At 36.8% G+C, this 13438-nt stretch overlaps 1 protein-coding gene and 1 pseudogene across 2 annotated transcripts in view; one reads left to right on the forward strand and one right to left on the reverse strand.

Annotated features, from left to right (window-relative positions):
* The window catches only part of LOC149896180 (uncharacterized), a 257603-nt pseudogene that overhangs the window by 189951 nt on the left and 54214 nt on the right, over positions 1-13438 (reverse strand).
* ATPCL (ATP-citrate synthase) overlaps positions 1-13438 on the forward strand; it is a 59717-nt gene that overhangs the window by 24724 nt on the left and 21555 nt on the right. For both annotated transcript variants that reach the window (XM_090118278.1, XM_090118277.1), the window contains exons 2-7: positions 7118-7249; positions 7341-7446; positions 8213-8398; positions 11305-11418; positions 12341-12420; positions 12965-13223. In XM_090118278.1, coding sequence (XP_089974404.1) covers positions 7200-7249; positions 7341-7446; positions 8213-8398; positions 11305-11418; positions 12341-12420; positions 12965-13223 — 795 coding nt within the window. In that variant the 5' untranslated portion in view covers positions 7118-7199. The remainder of the gene's footprint in view (positions 1-7117; positions 7250-7340; positions 7447-8212; positions 8399-11304; positions 11419-12340; positions 12421-12964; positions 13224-13438) is intronic.

Raw genomic sequence — 13438 nt, forward strand, 5'->3', positions numbered from 1 at the left:
TACAATCTACGTCGTATTCAAACAAAAAAATTCTGCGTAAGGCCTCTGTACTAATTGACTACGCTAAAGAACAAAGGAATAAATAATCTTTTTATAAAACATCATCTATTCGCGCCATTTTGTTAACGTTTCCCGCCAAATAAATACATTATAGTCCTTTCCACCTAAGATGATTTCTGTGACACATCGATTTTTGACACGTGTAGAGATGTCGGTTACTGAAATCGTATCAATTGTTTCCGATAATCGATAATATTCTACACTCACCGGCACGGAATCTTGGCCACTTACAAATTTGCCGATAAAAAAAGTTTGAAGTGTTTTTCACGATTTTTTTGTATGCAGATATGTTAACATATTATTCGTTAATTTTATGGTAAGAAATCATTAAGTTTGAGAATAATCTTTTACCACTTTTTAAGAGTTACTCGAAATTTGTGATTTGTGCGGTTAAGCCGAAGTTACGAATTGTTCGTATTAAACTTTTTTCGATATCGTTTATGCCGTTTTAAGATATTGTTATTGTTGTACGGTAGTCAATGATCATAACAAACAATAAAAAATGCCGTTAACATCTGAACAACCTGCTCAGGCCATCACAATGTTAGACCAATGACTGCCTCAACATAAAGTACCTAATGTACAGTACGTACCACGTTCAGCGATGCACTATGCATAGAGAAGATACCAGGAGACTGACAGCTACACGTGCAGACCAGGAAATGAAGGCGTGAGGTGCACATCAGCTCTATAAGACTCGTTTATTGTTCAAGAGATACTCAGAAATGGCTTTCTGACAGTTTTTGAGATACGCCACCGGCTCTAAAACACCAGGATAATAAATGTGAGTGAGCAATCGGTGAGAAGACTAATGAAGGAAGTTAATTTGAAGGTTTGCAGACCAGCACACCGTCCAGAACTCCTCAGACATCACAGAGAAGCACGTCTTCGTTTTGCACGAGAACATGAAAACTGGACCCACGGCCGGTGCGCTCGTGAGGTGTTCACAGATGACTGCTAAGGCACTTTACGAGCTTTTGATAGCTAAGAGTCAGTATAGAGGAGACGAGAAGAGAGGTTTTCACCCATCACCACGCTCAAACTGCGATTTTTCATGGAGGGTCAATAATGGTATGGGGAGGTATAAGTTTCGACGCTCGCACGGAGTTAGTTATCGTAGATAATGGCTTAAATTTGATCAGGTACATCGAGGAAATTCTCCAGGAACATGTACAGCCCTATTACAGGTTTATCAGTGAAGAAAATTTGCTACTAATACACTATAACGCATGTCCGCGTGTCGTACGATGCGTATAAGAGTACCTTCAAGAGGTTATTATTGAAAAATTGGAGTGCCCAGCTCGTAGCCCGGATCTTAATCCAATAGAACACATCTGGGACATGCTTTAAAGAAACATAAAGTTCAATTCCAACCCAGCACCAATGTTAGATGAGCTTAGAAATACTGCTGGGGCGGTTTGGTACACTATAGCTCAAGTGGACATCAAAAATGTCTTCTAGAGTATGCCAGACTGGATGCAAACAGTGTTTAAGGCAAGAGAAGGAAACACCCTATATTAAAAGGTTCAATTTTTTTTTATGGAAACGTTCTTTCTAATTTTTGTGCATTTTTTAAGAAATCATTTAAATTTCGAGGAAAAGCGTGAATTCTTGTTTAATTCATATCTACGCGGTAATACTTCTTATAAACTTCCAATTATTACTAAAAGTTAGTAAAAACATTAAAGTAACTAGTTTTGATTAAATTTTAATTGAATTTTGTAGTAGAAAAGAAATAGTGTTTTTTTACGAAAAAATTTGCAGTGGCCAAGATTCCGTGCCGGTGAGTGTATATGGAAATTAAATCGATTTGAATAAAGTACCAAAATTAGTTTTTTCGGCATTTCGCCAACAATTAACTAAGGAAACTTAGCAAACAACAGCAACAAAAAGTCAACAATAACAATTAGTAACAATAACAGAATACCACGTAAAGTATCAATATATAAATGCAACTTGTATACAAGGCTGACGCACTCGTACAGACGATTGACTCGATTGACAAACGATCACAAGATGGGTGCCGATTATATGATTTTCCAACTCTATGATTTTTCAACGATCCATTTCATGTACACGAATTGCGTAGGTATTATATTTTTGTGTTATTTTATTTTATTTTTCATTATATTAAACTAAACAATACTGTTTTTGATTTATAAGCTTAAGATGTTTCATTTTTATATTTTTGGTAATAATGCCGCCATAAAATAAAAATATTATGCACTAAAATATTTTGACTTTTTAAACATAAAATTCGTAATTCGGAACACGATGAAGTGTCACAGGAATCATCATAGGTGAAAAGGACTATAGAAAAATATTAGTCGATAATTTTGACATTTGATGAAGTTTCAAATATACCGCTAAATATTCCCGCTTTTGCGTTATTTTACGGATCAAAAGAATAGAATGTTTTCAATAATAAAAAAGAGGAAATTACTGAATCAATTCTCAGGTTTGAGAAAGCTTATGTAAAAAAAAAAACAAAAAAAAATTATACGTCTAAACAACATATTATAAATAACCAAACCATGCTGATTTTTAACGTAAATATGTAATCATTTCAGAAATCGACCGATCATTTTAAATGTTATCTGATAAAATATAAATAGAATGAAAATATATTATCTGAAGAATAAGGACGTTAGTGCGTTTCCATGGTTACCGTGATTGACAAAACTTTCCCGCCAAATGAAACCACAGAGTGAATAACAGTGTTCACAGAGATTAGATAAATTATATAGTAATGAAGAAAATTGGCGAAAAATTTAAAACAAGTTTTTTTTTGTTCTAATATCGTGACCTAGTATTTTACTGTAATTAGAAAAAAATAACATATTATAAGTAAATATGTGGAAAATTATTTTTTTTCGAATTCGGTTATTACAACTTATTTCCAAAGATAAGAACATTTATTAGTAATTATATTCTATTAAAAAATCCCTGTAAAGAAATGATCTACAGAAGTAGCTATTCTCTGTATATTTTTTAAAGATGTCAACCAGTTGAACTTTGATATTATGATGTCATAATAATTAATGTAGTACCTATGTTAGAATTAATTCGCTGTGGAAGTAGCAATTTGCATCTTATTATGATATAAAACAATAATTTTAAGAGCAGGCAGATTTGCAAAATGCTCTCCAACTAAATGTCAATAAATATTAAAAAAAATTATTAACGAAATAGTTTTTCATTAAAGTTATAGGTACTTTTGAATGTTCATACATAATTTAATACCCTACGCCTATAACAGTGTAGGTACTATAACTTTCTAAAAGCCCTCACTCAGTACTCTTTTTTATGGTATAATGACCGGCGAGCGTAACCTCAAGAAGTGTGCGATTTTTTACCACGCTATGAGCTAATGACGCGACGGGCATCGTCCGATGCCACACCATCGCTGACGGCCAATCAGCGGCGACTGAGCGGCCGCTGCGCGACGGAGCGCGCTCGAATTTTGACATTCCATATTTAAATATGTTGTTCTTTTTTTATTTTTTTAAATTTGCTGTCAGCCAAAGACTATAGCCATTGCTAAATAAAAAAAAATGTAATAATAAGCCACTTATAATTAATTAGTTTGACATAATTTATGGTTGTTTTCAACGAGAATAACTTTTCTGTTTATGGAAAGAAACGCAAGCAGATATTTTCAAAAAAACATTCGTAACTTCTTATTTGCCAAGTCAGCAAAAAGTATTTTTTTTTTCGCGGCAAAAGAAATTTTCACGGCTAATTGGAAGACTCATAGGTAATCGCAAATCGCACAAGACAGGTGTTGTGGATGCGCTCATGTTTTATCAAATATGAGTCATACTACGAGTATACATAATATACCGCGAAAATGTTATACAGATAAGATAAAAATACTATCAGAAATCAAATAAAATTAGGTATTTGAAGGTTCTATTATTAAACGCCGCCCGCGCCGCGCCGTTTGAAAAACTGAAATTCTATGTAGGTAGGTAATTAAAAACTTATTTCATTTTTTTTGACGTGAAACTTTCTTAGGCGGCTTGAGAGTAAAAATTCAAGGTTGCGTCATGGAGATCCCGTCCCTTACTCCATAGTAAGGCGACGATTTTGGTACCTTAGAATCTTGCCAAAGAAGTTTCACTTCTGACACGTTTTTTTGCTGGACGGCGCTAATTTCAGGAACCATGAGAAATTATTTCACTGTTAGATAGTCCATTTATCGAGGTAGGCTTAAGGGCTATAATATATCATCACTCTTAAACCAATAGAAACGGAGTAATGCGGGTAAAACCGGGCACATCTAGTAAAGAATTACATTAAGAAATTGCACTTCGATACATGATAATAATTATTGTTTATTGTCTCATTTTGCTTTTGAACTTTGGTCGCCAATAAAAAAAAAAATTCTCGATTGAAGCACAGTATTACCATTATTTCCTACAGTAAGGAATCGCCTTTGATGTCGCGCGATGCCGCCGCCAGCGTAGGTAATGACGCTGCCACACGAAAATACGCTAGGGTTGCAACAAATGGGAAATAAAACAATTGTGATTATTAATATTATGATGAAATCTTTATTCATATGTACATTCAAAATAATTGCGATTATTAAATCTGATGTAATTATTTGTTCATAAATATATAATTACAGATATTGCACTGCTAAATATTATTTACGTGGACACTTTATTTTTGGATGTTCTTAATTGTATATTATAACATTTAACTAAGTAATGCATTCGCATTGGGATGTACAATCTGATTAGAAAATAATGAGGACAACATATATACATAGCTTTGATTTTAATTCAACAGATACAATTAATACAATCTTTCTGAAATATTGTTTCCTTCTGGGATTTCAATGTAGATTTACATCCGTAAACCGAACAGTTTGTGCGCGCCATAATAGAATATGTAAGTACCTATGTATAATAAAATTATTACACAAAAAATACGACTGCGTCATCCTTTCGCGCTAGGTAAAGCAAACTAAGCGTGTTTGCTTTACGCGGCCCGCGTCGCCCGACCCCCGCCAGTTCCCCTCCGTTTCTCTGCACAAGTACATTCGTCGCACTACTGTAGGAAATAATGGTAATACTGTGATTGAAGGCTCTTTTTTACTCGAACACGCTTTTGTATTGAAAATTATGTAACTTGTTTTTTTACGTGTTTTATTATAATTTTTATCTTTTAATTATTGTCGGTTATAAAAGCATACTTAAATACACAATCATGAGTTGTTTTTTTAAACCTGTATTAAATTATACAGGTTTTATTAACTTATAGGTAACTAGGTTTCCGTCCGCGGCTTCGCCCGCGCAGTCAAAGAAAAACCCGCATAATTCCCGTTCCCGTGGGATTTTCGGGATTGCGTTATTTTCCCGGAGTAAAAAGTAGCCTATTCCTTTCTCGGGTATCAAAATATCTCCATACCAAATTTCATGAAAATTGGTTCAGTAGTTTAGGCGTGATTGAGTAACAGACAGACAGACAGAGTTACTTTCGCATTTATAATGTTAGTATGGATTAGTATGATACTATACTATTACCGCATCCTGACTTTGTACGCGCTTGAGCAGATTTTTACGAATATAATAATTATTTTAAAAAAAACTTGACAAGTGTCAAGGGACACCAAGATAGAACGAATTTCCTTTCTCTATGACAGAGAGAGACAGACAGAGAAACACGCGCACTAAGCACAACTACAGCAAAAAGTGTCTATCTATCTATCTATTATTTATATTAATTGTTACAAGGAAGTATATTATGTATCTACATAATATGAATACAATACAATTTTATAACATTATGTATAATTAAAGAAACTGAAAAAGTGTTATTAAGATTTGCCTGAGAATTTATAAACTAGGGAGCTAATTGGGACAAAAAAGTATCTAAATGTCTTATAGACATTGCATATGTATTTAAAAATACATGGGAATTGAATTACTTACTACAGATTGTATCTTTCATCTATAGATACTAATATTATAAAGCTGAAGAGTTTGTTTGTTTGTTTGAACGTGCTAATCTCGGGAACTACTGGTCTGATTTAAAAAATTCTTTCGGTGTTAGATAGCTCATTTATTGAGGAAGGTTATAGGCTATATAATAGTGCAGGTCCACACTGCGAGCCTAGCGCGGTTGCGACGGCGGGCGCGAAATATCAAACGTATGAAACGCGCCTTTGCGTCCACATTGAAATGACTAAGGCGGAAGCCTAGTGCGACGGTAATGAGCGAGCCAGCGCGCGTAGTTTTCAAACTCTCCTATCCGCGCGTTCTGGCCACACTACGGGCCTAGTCAGCAAGCGACCCAATGCGCGGACGGCGGGGGTATCAAACCAGTTCGGTCTTGTCGCTCGACTTCTTATATTATATCCTTTATTGTTTTTCATAAAATAGCGGTAAATACTTAATTGTTGAAGTGAAACTTCTTTATTTATAAGTGCGATTCAATCTAAAACACTTATATACACCACAGTAATTTTGTAGGGTATAATCTCAATTCTTCATATAAGATTCACCCGTTATTCCTCTGTTTTATTTATTTCGTGTACAACTTCTATAATGATCTCATCTCAAAATCGGACTGTCCAGTAAAAATAGCAAATCGTCCAAAGTTTGCAACACCCGAAAAACGTCGAACCGCTACTTGAGCTCGCGCGTCGGTGTGGCCACCGCGAGCGCCCGCTCGTCGCGCCCGCCTAGGCCACCGCCACCGCGCATTCAGTGTGGACGCACACATATATATCATCACGGTACGACCAACAGTTGCGGAGCCACGCGGGTGAAACCGCGCGGAGCAGCTAGTCGTGGATATAAAGAAAGGACAAAAAAATCATCCCTATTAAGAAATTTGAGGAGTTGATTTTTGGAAAAAAATGTCCCTTGGTCTTAAATATATCATCCATATCATCCCAAGCATAGTTACGTAAACTTCATACTCGTAGATTTGCATACAGTATTTTAAATTTTTCACAAATATACATACGAAGAATATACTTGCGGGTTATAGACTATAGAATTATGTATAATATGAAGTAAATAACTTTGTTTTTTTTTCACAGATAATAAACCCTCAGCCATATGACGCGAGCGCATCACAACGAACTACTCCATTTTGTATAAACAGACAGACAAACAGACATAATGTCTTCAAAGGCGATATACGAGGCGGCCGGCAAGGATCTTATAAATAGGTTGGTATTGTTGACACAATGTTAGTTCATCCTCCGAAACGGCTGGACCGATTCTCATGAAATTTTTATAATATTTATCAAAAATTTCCAGGCACATAGCTCCCGGCACTGCGTTGGTGCCGTGCAGGTATGCTGTCTTCGAGCAGGGGACGATATGGGAAGACGAACTGGGCAGAAACCCATGGTTGACTAAGGAGGTAAAATAATAATTTGTCTAAAATTTTTGATTGTATAAAGAAATGTGGAAAAATCAAAACTTCTGAAGTGACCTGAAAGTGAATTCATATGTATTATTCGACCAAGCCAACTAGACGCTCGGGTGGAATGCGGCCTCCCCGCCCGCTTACCGCCTCAGGTACCGCGTTCGCCTTAGTACGGTTCGCAGCATCGACGTATTCGTACGTTTCGCATCTCTAGTTATTTCTGTACTTTTTATTATTAATCGTTAAAGCTTGTTGTTGACTGTTAAGTTTTTTGTTGTTATTTGTTTAAGTTTTTACTGTGTTGTTATTCATAGACAGCCCTCGAAATGGGGAAAAATAAGACTATTCATAGCGGAGAGCGAACAGTGATATTATTAATATATTTTTTTTGCTATCTGTACCCGAGACATGGGCGGGTGACGTCACAGTTGAAAAGGGTCTAGTTGGCTTGGTCACGTAGTACATACATATTTGTTTTCATTAACAGTAACATGGTTGCTTTTATATTTATGTGATCGTTTTGAAGGAATACATATAAATTAAAATTACATATGAATTCTATAAAATTAATACACTTAAAGCTTATAAAGAAGAATAAGAAAACCCTCCGCTCGAGTTACTCTATCAATTAAAAAAAATCCCATCATAATCTGTTGAGTAGTTTTAAAGATTTAAGCATACATAGGGACTGAGAAAGCGACTTTGTTTAATACTATGTAGTGATTAGATGTATTATAGATTATTTATACGTGTTTTCCAGCAACTGGTCGTGAAACCGGACCAGCTGATCAAACGGCGAGGCAAACTCGGCCTCGTGGGCGTTAACAAGAACGCCGCAGAAGTGAGGAAATGGATCAGCGAGCACTCGGGCAAGGAGCAGCGGGTCGGCGCCGCGGTGGGCAAGCTGAGGCGGTTCGTGGTCGAGCCATTTGTGAGGCACGAAGCGGTGAGTTGTAGAGATGTGGTAGAGTAGAGCGGGAGAGTGGTAGTGGGGTAGAGTAGTTGAGTGGTAGAGTTTTTTTTTTTATTATAGAGGGAAAAAATACTGTTAAGTATCTCAGGTCATGATCTGCGACCTGTTATGTCGTTCTTGACCATGGTGTCATGATCCATACCGACTACAATAAAAAGTAAAAAAACTAAAACCCAACTACGACAAAAAACGACGCTGAAAAAGTATAAAACAAGATTTTCAGAATTCCACTATGTAGAGATAAATTTTCATGTTTGGAAAGGCGTAGTCACACGTTACATATATGTATATATCTACCGTAGCACTTTGACAACGTGTGACTACGCCTTTCCAAACATGAAAATTTATCTCTACATAGTGGAATTCTGAAAATCTTGTTTTATACTTTTTCAGCGTCGTTTTTTGTCGTAGTTGGGTTTTAGTTTTTTTACTTTTTATTATTTGTACTATTTTGGTGTTAAAGTGTATTTGTGGCGCATAATATTAACAAAAGTTAAATTGATGAACTAATAAAGAAGCTATGAACGAAAAGATGTGAATTATATGCAATCAGCCCATGAATACAGGTAAAGTCACAAGCAAATGCTAGTAATATATACATATTCAAAATGTGCAAGTAAAAAGCTTTCAAATGATACCAAACACGGCATATTTATCTTAACTTTATTTTTTTACTCTGTATGTTTTGTCCGCTAGAGGGCACCACATTAAATTTTGTGAAACCCCATATAGCCTATAACCAGCGGACAATTAAGACGCTTCTAATGATATGTCATTTGTCGAATTCTGATAAGTAGTATAGAAGTTACGAGGGAACAGATGAACATACATACATACATACATACATACATACATACATACATACATACATACATACAGCCCAACATTGGAGGTCCCAAACAACATAGAAGAAGACTGCTATCATCTGTGTCAACGTCCGTACTCCTGTATGGTGCTCCACTCTGGTCTGACGTGCTGCAAAAGCAACAACCCAAACGACAAGTCGCATCGACGTACAGGGTCGGCGCATTACGCATTGCCAGCGCATTTCGTACCGTGTCCGTGGAGGCATCATGCGTGATCTCAGGATTACTTCCAATTGAAGTCCTAGCAGAAGAACGGAAGAACTTATACATTCGCAAGAAATCCAGCACAACACTCACAATGGCTGAGTTGAAAAGGGATGAAAGACGAAGGAGTGTCGAAAGGTGGCAACGTATATGGGATGCCTCCACTAAAGGAAGATGGACTCACCGCCTCATTCCGCAAATTAAACCCTGGGTCGATCGAAATCATGGCGACGTCAATTATTACCTGACTCAAATGCTTTCTGGCCACGGTTGTTACCGAGAATACCTGCACCGGTTCAAACACGAAGACTCTCCAGACTGCACAACATGCAGCGGACAGGACGAAAACGCCGAACATGTATTCTTCGCATGTCCAGATTACCAGGAAGCTCGGCAGACCTGGAAAAGTATAGTAGGAGCAGAAGTTTGTCCTGAAACGCTAGTAGCAGCGATGCTCTCATCAAAACAAGCATGGGAAGCAACAAGCAACTTCGCAACAGAGGTATTAAAAGACCTACGAAACAAGGAGCAGATGCGAAAAGCTGTGGCGTAACACCTAAATAAGGAGAAGAAAAGCAGCAATGCTATACGTCCCCCCGTGAAGTAACGCCTAACGGCCATCCCGCGGGGATATGGGCTGGAGAAAGAGGGTTGTTTTAGTCGGTATGGATCATGACACCATGATCGAGACCGACATACCAGGTCGCAGATCATGACCTGAGATACTTAACAGTATTTTTTCCCTCTATAATAAAAAAAAAAAAAAAAAAACATACATACATACATACATACATACATACATAGCCTGTCAAAATCATAACCCTCCTTTTGCTTTGCCGTAGTCGGGTAAAAACAACCCTCTTTCTCCAGCCCATATCCCCGCGGGATGGCCGTTAGGCTTTACTTCACGGGGGGACGTATAGCATTGCTGCTTTTCTTCTCCTTATTTAGGTGTTACGCGACAGCTTTCCGCATCTGCTCCTTGCTTCGTAGGTCTTTTAATACCTCTGTTGCGAAGTTGCTTGTTGCTTCCCATACTTGTTTTGATGAGAGCATCGCTGCTACTAGCGTTTCATGACAAACTTCTGCTCCTACTATACTTTTCGGTAGAGTGGTAGAGCGGGAGCGTGGTAGAGTGAAGTGGGGAAATGGATCAGCGAGCACTCGGGCAAGGAGCAGCGGGTCGGCATCTTCCGCAGCCAGATAAATATATCATTCACACACAATATCAAATAAAATGTATTTTGTAGTATATCAAATATCTCAAAACCAAAAAAGTGAATGGGGAAATGATAGTTTTTTTATGTTTAATAGAAAAAGAAAAAATATCTCCCATCTCTATAGAAAAAAAAGTTTTGAGAGGTGTCAAGGGACATCCGGGTGGAACGAAGTTACTAAAATAGCTGATTTGCTTTCTATGAGAGAGAGAGACAGACAGAGTGCACGTGTTTCTCTGTCTGTCGCAAAAAGTGTCGTAACAACTTTTCGTGAGAATTTTCTCCGTCTAGCCCCTTTCTAAAAACATTTCTATAAAATGAACAATTTCTTTAAATCATTTATCAACTCCTGCACTTCTTTTTTACTAAGGGCCGATTTTTCAATGCTTGGATAAAACTTATCCGTCCAATAAAGTATTACACGATAATATTAAAATGTCACGTAAACTGTCAAATACGGGCAATTAGAATACGTTTTTAAAATGGTAGTTTTATACATTATTCGACGAATAAGTTTTATCCAAGCATTGAAAAATCGGCCCTTACAAACAAATTTCATATAACTAATACCAAATATATTCTCGTATTTCAGAACGAAGAAATGTACCTATGTATACAGTCAGGCAGACGAACAGACACGATAATGTTCCACCACCAGGGCGGTGTGGATGTCGGCGATGTTGACGCGTTGGCTATACGACTTGATGTATGTATGCAATTATAAATTCTTATAAATTTATACTTTTTGACGTGACAACGTCTTATAATTCGATAGAGCCGGTTGCACGCACGAAAAAACATGACTCATGCGGCGTTACCTCGCTCTGAGGCGTTCCATGTAAGGCTTGAAGTGCAAGCGAGAGCGCGGAACGAGCGACAAAGAAGCACAATCGGCCTTAAGACGTTGTCACGTTCAACTATCGTTAGTAAACCGACTTTACGGACAACCAATTTTTTTTTGTTTTTTAGTTAGTTCGATTCCCGGTCGAAGCAAGTGAATTTTCGAAAATCTTTGAATGCAGTTCTATTTATTTTTAAAAATAAATCTTCAGTATTTCAAGTACTTTCCCTCCAGGGCCCATCGAAAATTTCCAGTCTGTATATTACGCAGTTGCAAATTTTGTAAAATTAAATTATAATAATAACATGATTTCAAAAGAGCAACTATAGAGTTTCTTGCCGATTCTTCTCCATAGATACTGCTTTCCGAATCGGTGGTAAATTTTAAAAACACGTTATGACGAATCAAAAGTGCTTCTAGAAGAAGTCTAATTGAATAAATAAATGTTTGAGTTTGAGTTTGAATTCTTAAATATAGTTTAAAACTATAAAACAAGCTTAGGGCCGGCGCAGATATGGCGGACCGCAGCGCAGAGCATTTTTCATTGTCAAACTATTATCGACATTGTCCTCATTTTTTGACTTTTTACGATTTAACTCTAACTCCTTGATCGAGTGTAAAAATTATTTTACAAATAAAGAAAACTATAGAAAAAAAATAGAAATCTTTATTGAAAAAGTTTCAAAATAATACAGTTAAAAATATTTCTACCGATCAACATAGATTATTAATTTTTATACTATATCAATGCAGATAACATATTTTAATTAATTTAATAATTTTTCAGATTCCCGTGGATACTTTTCCGACTGGTGAAGAAATTGACCGCGTGCTGTTGAAAAACATCAAATCGACTACGATTAAGAGGTAATTATTATAAAAAAGAGCGTGTGTCAGAAGTGAAACTGCTTTGGCAAGATTCAAAGATACCAAAATCATCGCCTTACTCGATGACGTGATGGTATTGCCATGACGCGACGGTATAAAAGAGCGTGTGTGTCGAGCACACGTGTCAGAAGTGAAACTGCTTTGACAAGATTCAAAGATACCAAAATCATCGCCTTACTCCACAAAGTGACAGTAATGCCATGACGCAACCTTGAAATTTTACTCTCAACGCGCCTACAGAAGTTTCACTTCAAAAACTAAATATTATATTAAATTCACTAGCTGTGCACCGCGGTTTCACCCGCATTGCTTCGCTCCTGTTGGTCTTAGCGTGATCATATAATATAGCCTAAGGTAGCCTTTCTCGATGTGGGCTATCTAACACCGAAATAATTTTTCAAATCGGAGCAGTAGTTCCTGAGATTAGTGCGTTCAAACAAACTCTTCAGCTTTATAATATAAGTATAGATTAATTATCTATAACGGTGTTATAATAATAAAATATTCAATTTTTTCCTTCCAGGATACTAACGACCTTCATACTATCGCTATACCGCGTGTTCGTCGATCTATACTTCACGTATATGGAAATAAATCCCATAGTAATCACAAACGAGAGGTTATATCTCTTAGATTTGGCGGCAAAATTGGATCAAACTGCCGATTTTATTTGTGCCAAGAATTGGGGTGAGATTGTGTTTCCGCCGCCGTTCGGAAGGGACGCATACCCGGAGGAAGCACATATAGCTGATTTGGACGCGAAAAGTGGGGCTAGCTTGAAGGTGAGTCGAGAAGAGATAGAAAGAGTGAAAAAGAGAAAGAAAGAGTTGGTTTTACGACACTATCTTTGTATAAAAGTGGTATATTTCTGGGTAAATTGGGCTAGTTTTATGATGAGTGACAAAGAGTAGAAAGAGTGATGTGAAAAGACGTCCTTATTTTTTATCATTTTCAGCGATCCCTATAATACCATTTCAATGAAAACTTTTTCTTATAC

Source organism: Colias eurytheme, chromosome 29 (genome assembly GCF_061535395.1).
Source record: "Colias eurytheme isolate Ceu_HAF_F1 chromosome 29, ilColEury1 Martin Lab GWU primary, whole genome shotgun sequence".
NCBI classification, from domain to species: domain Eukaryota; kingdom Metazoa; phylum Arthropoda; class Insecta; order Lepidoptera; family Pieridae; genus Colias; species Colias eurytheme.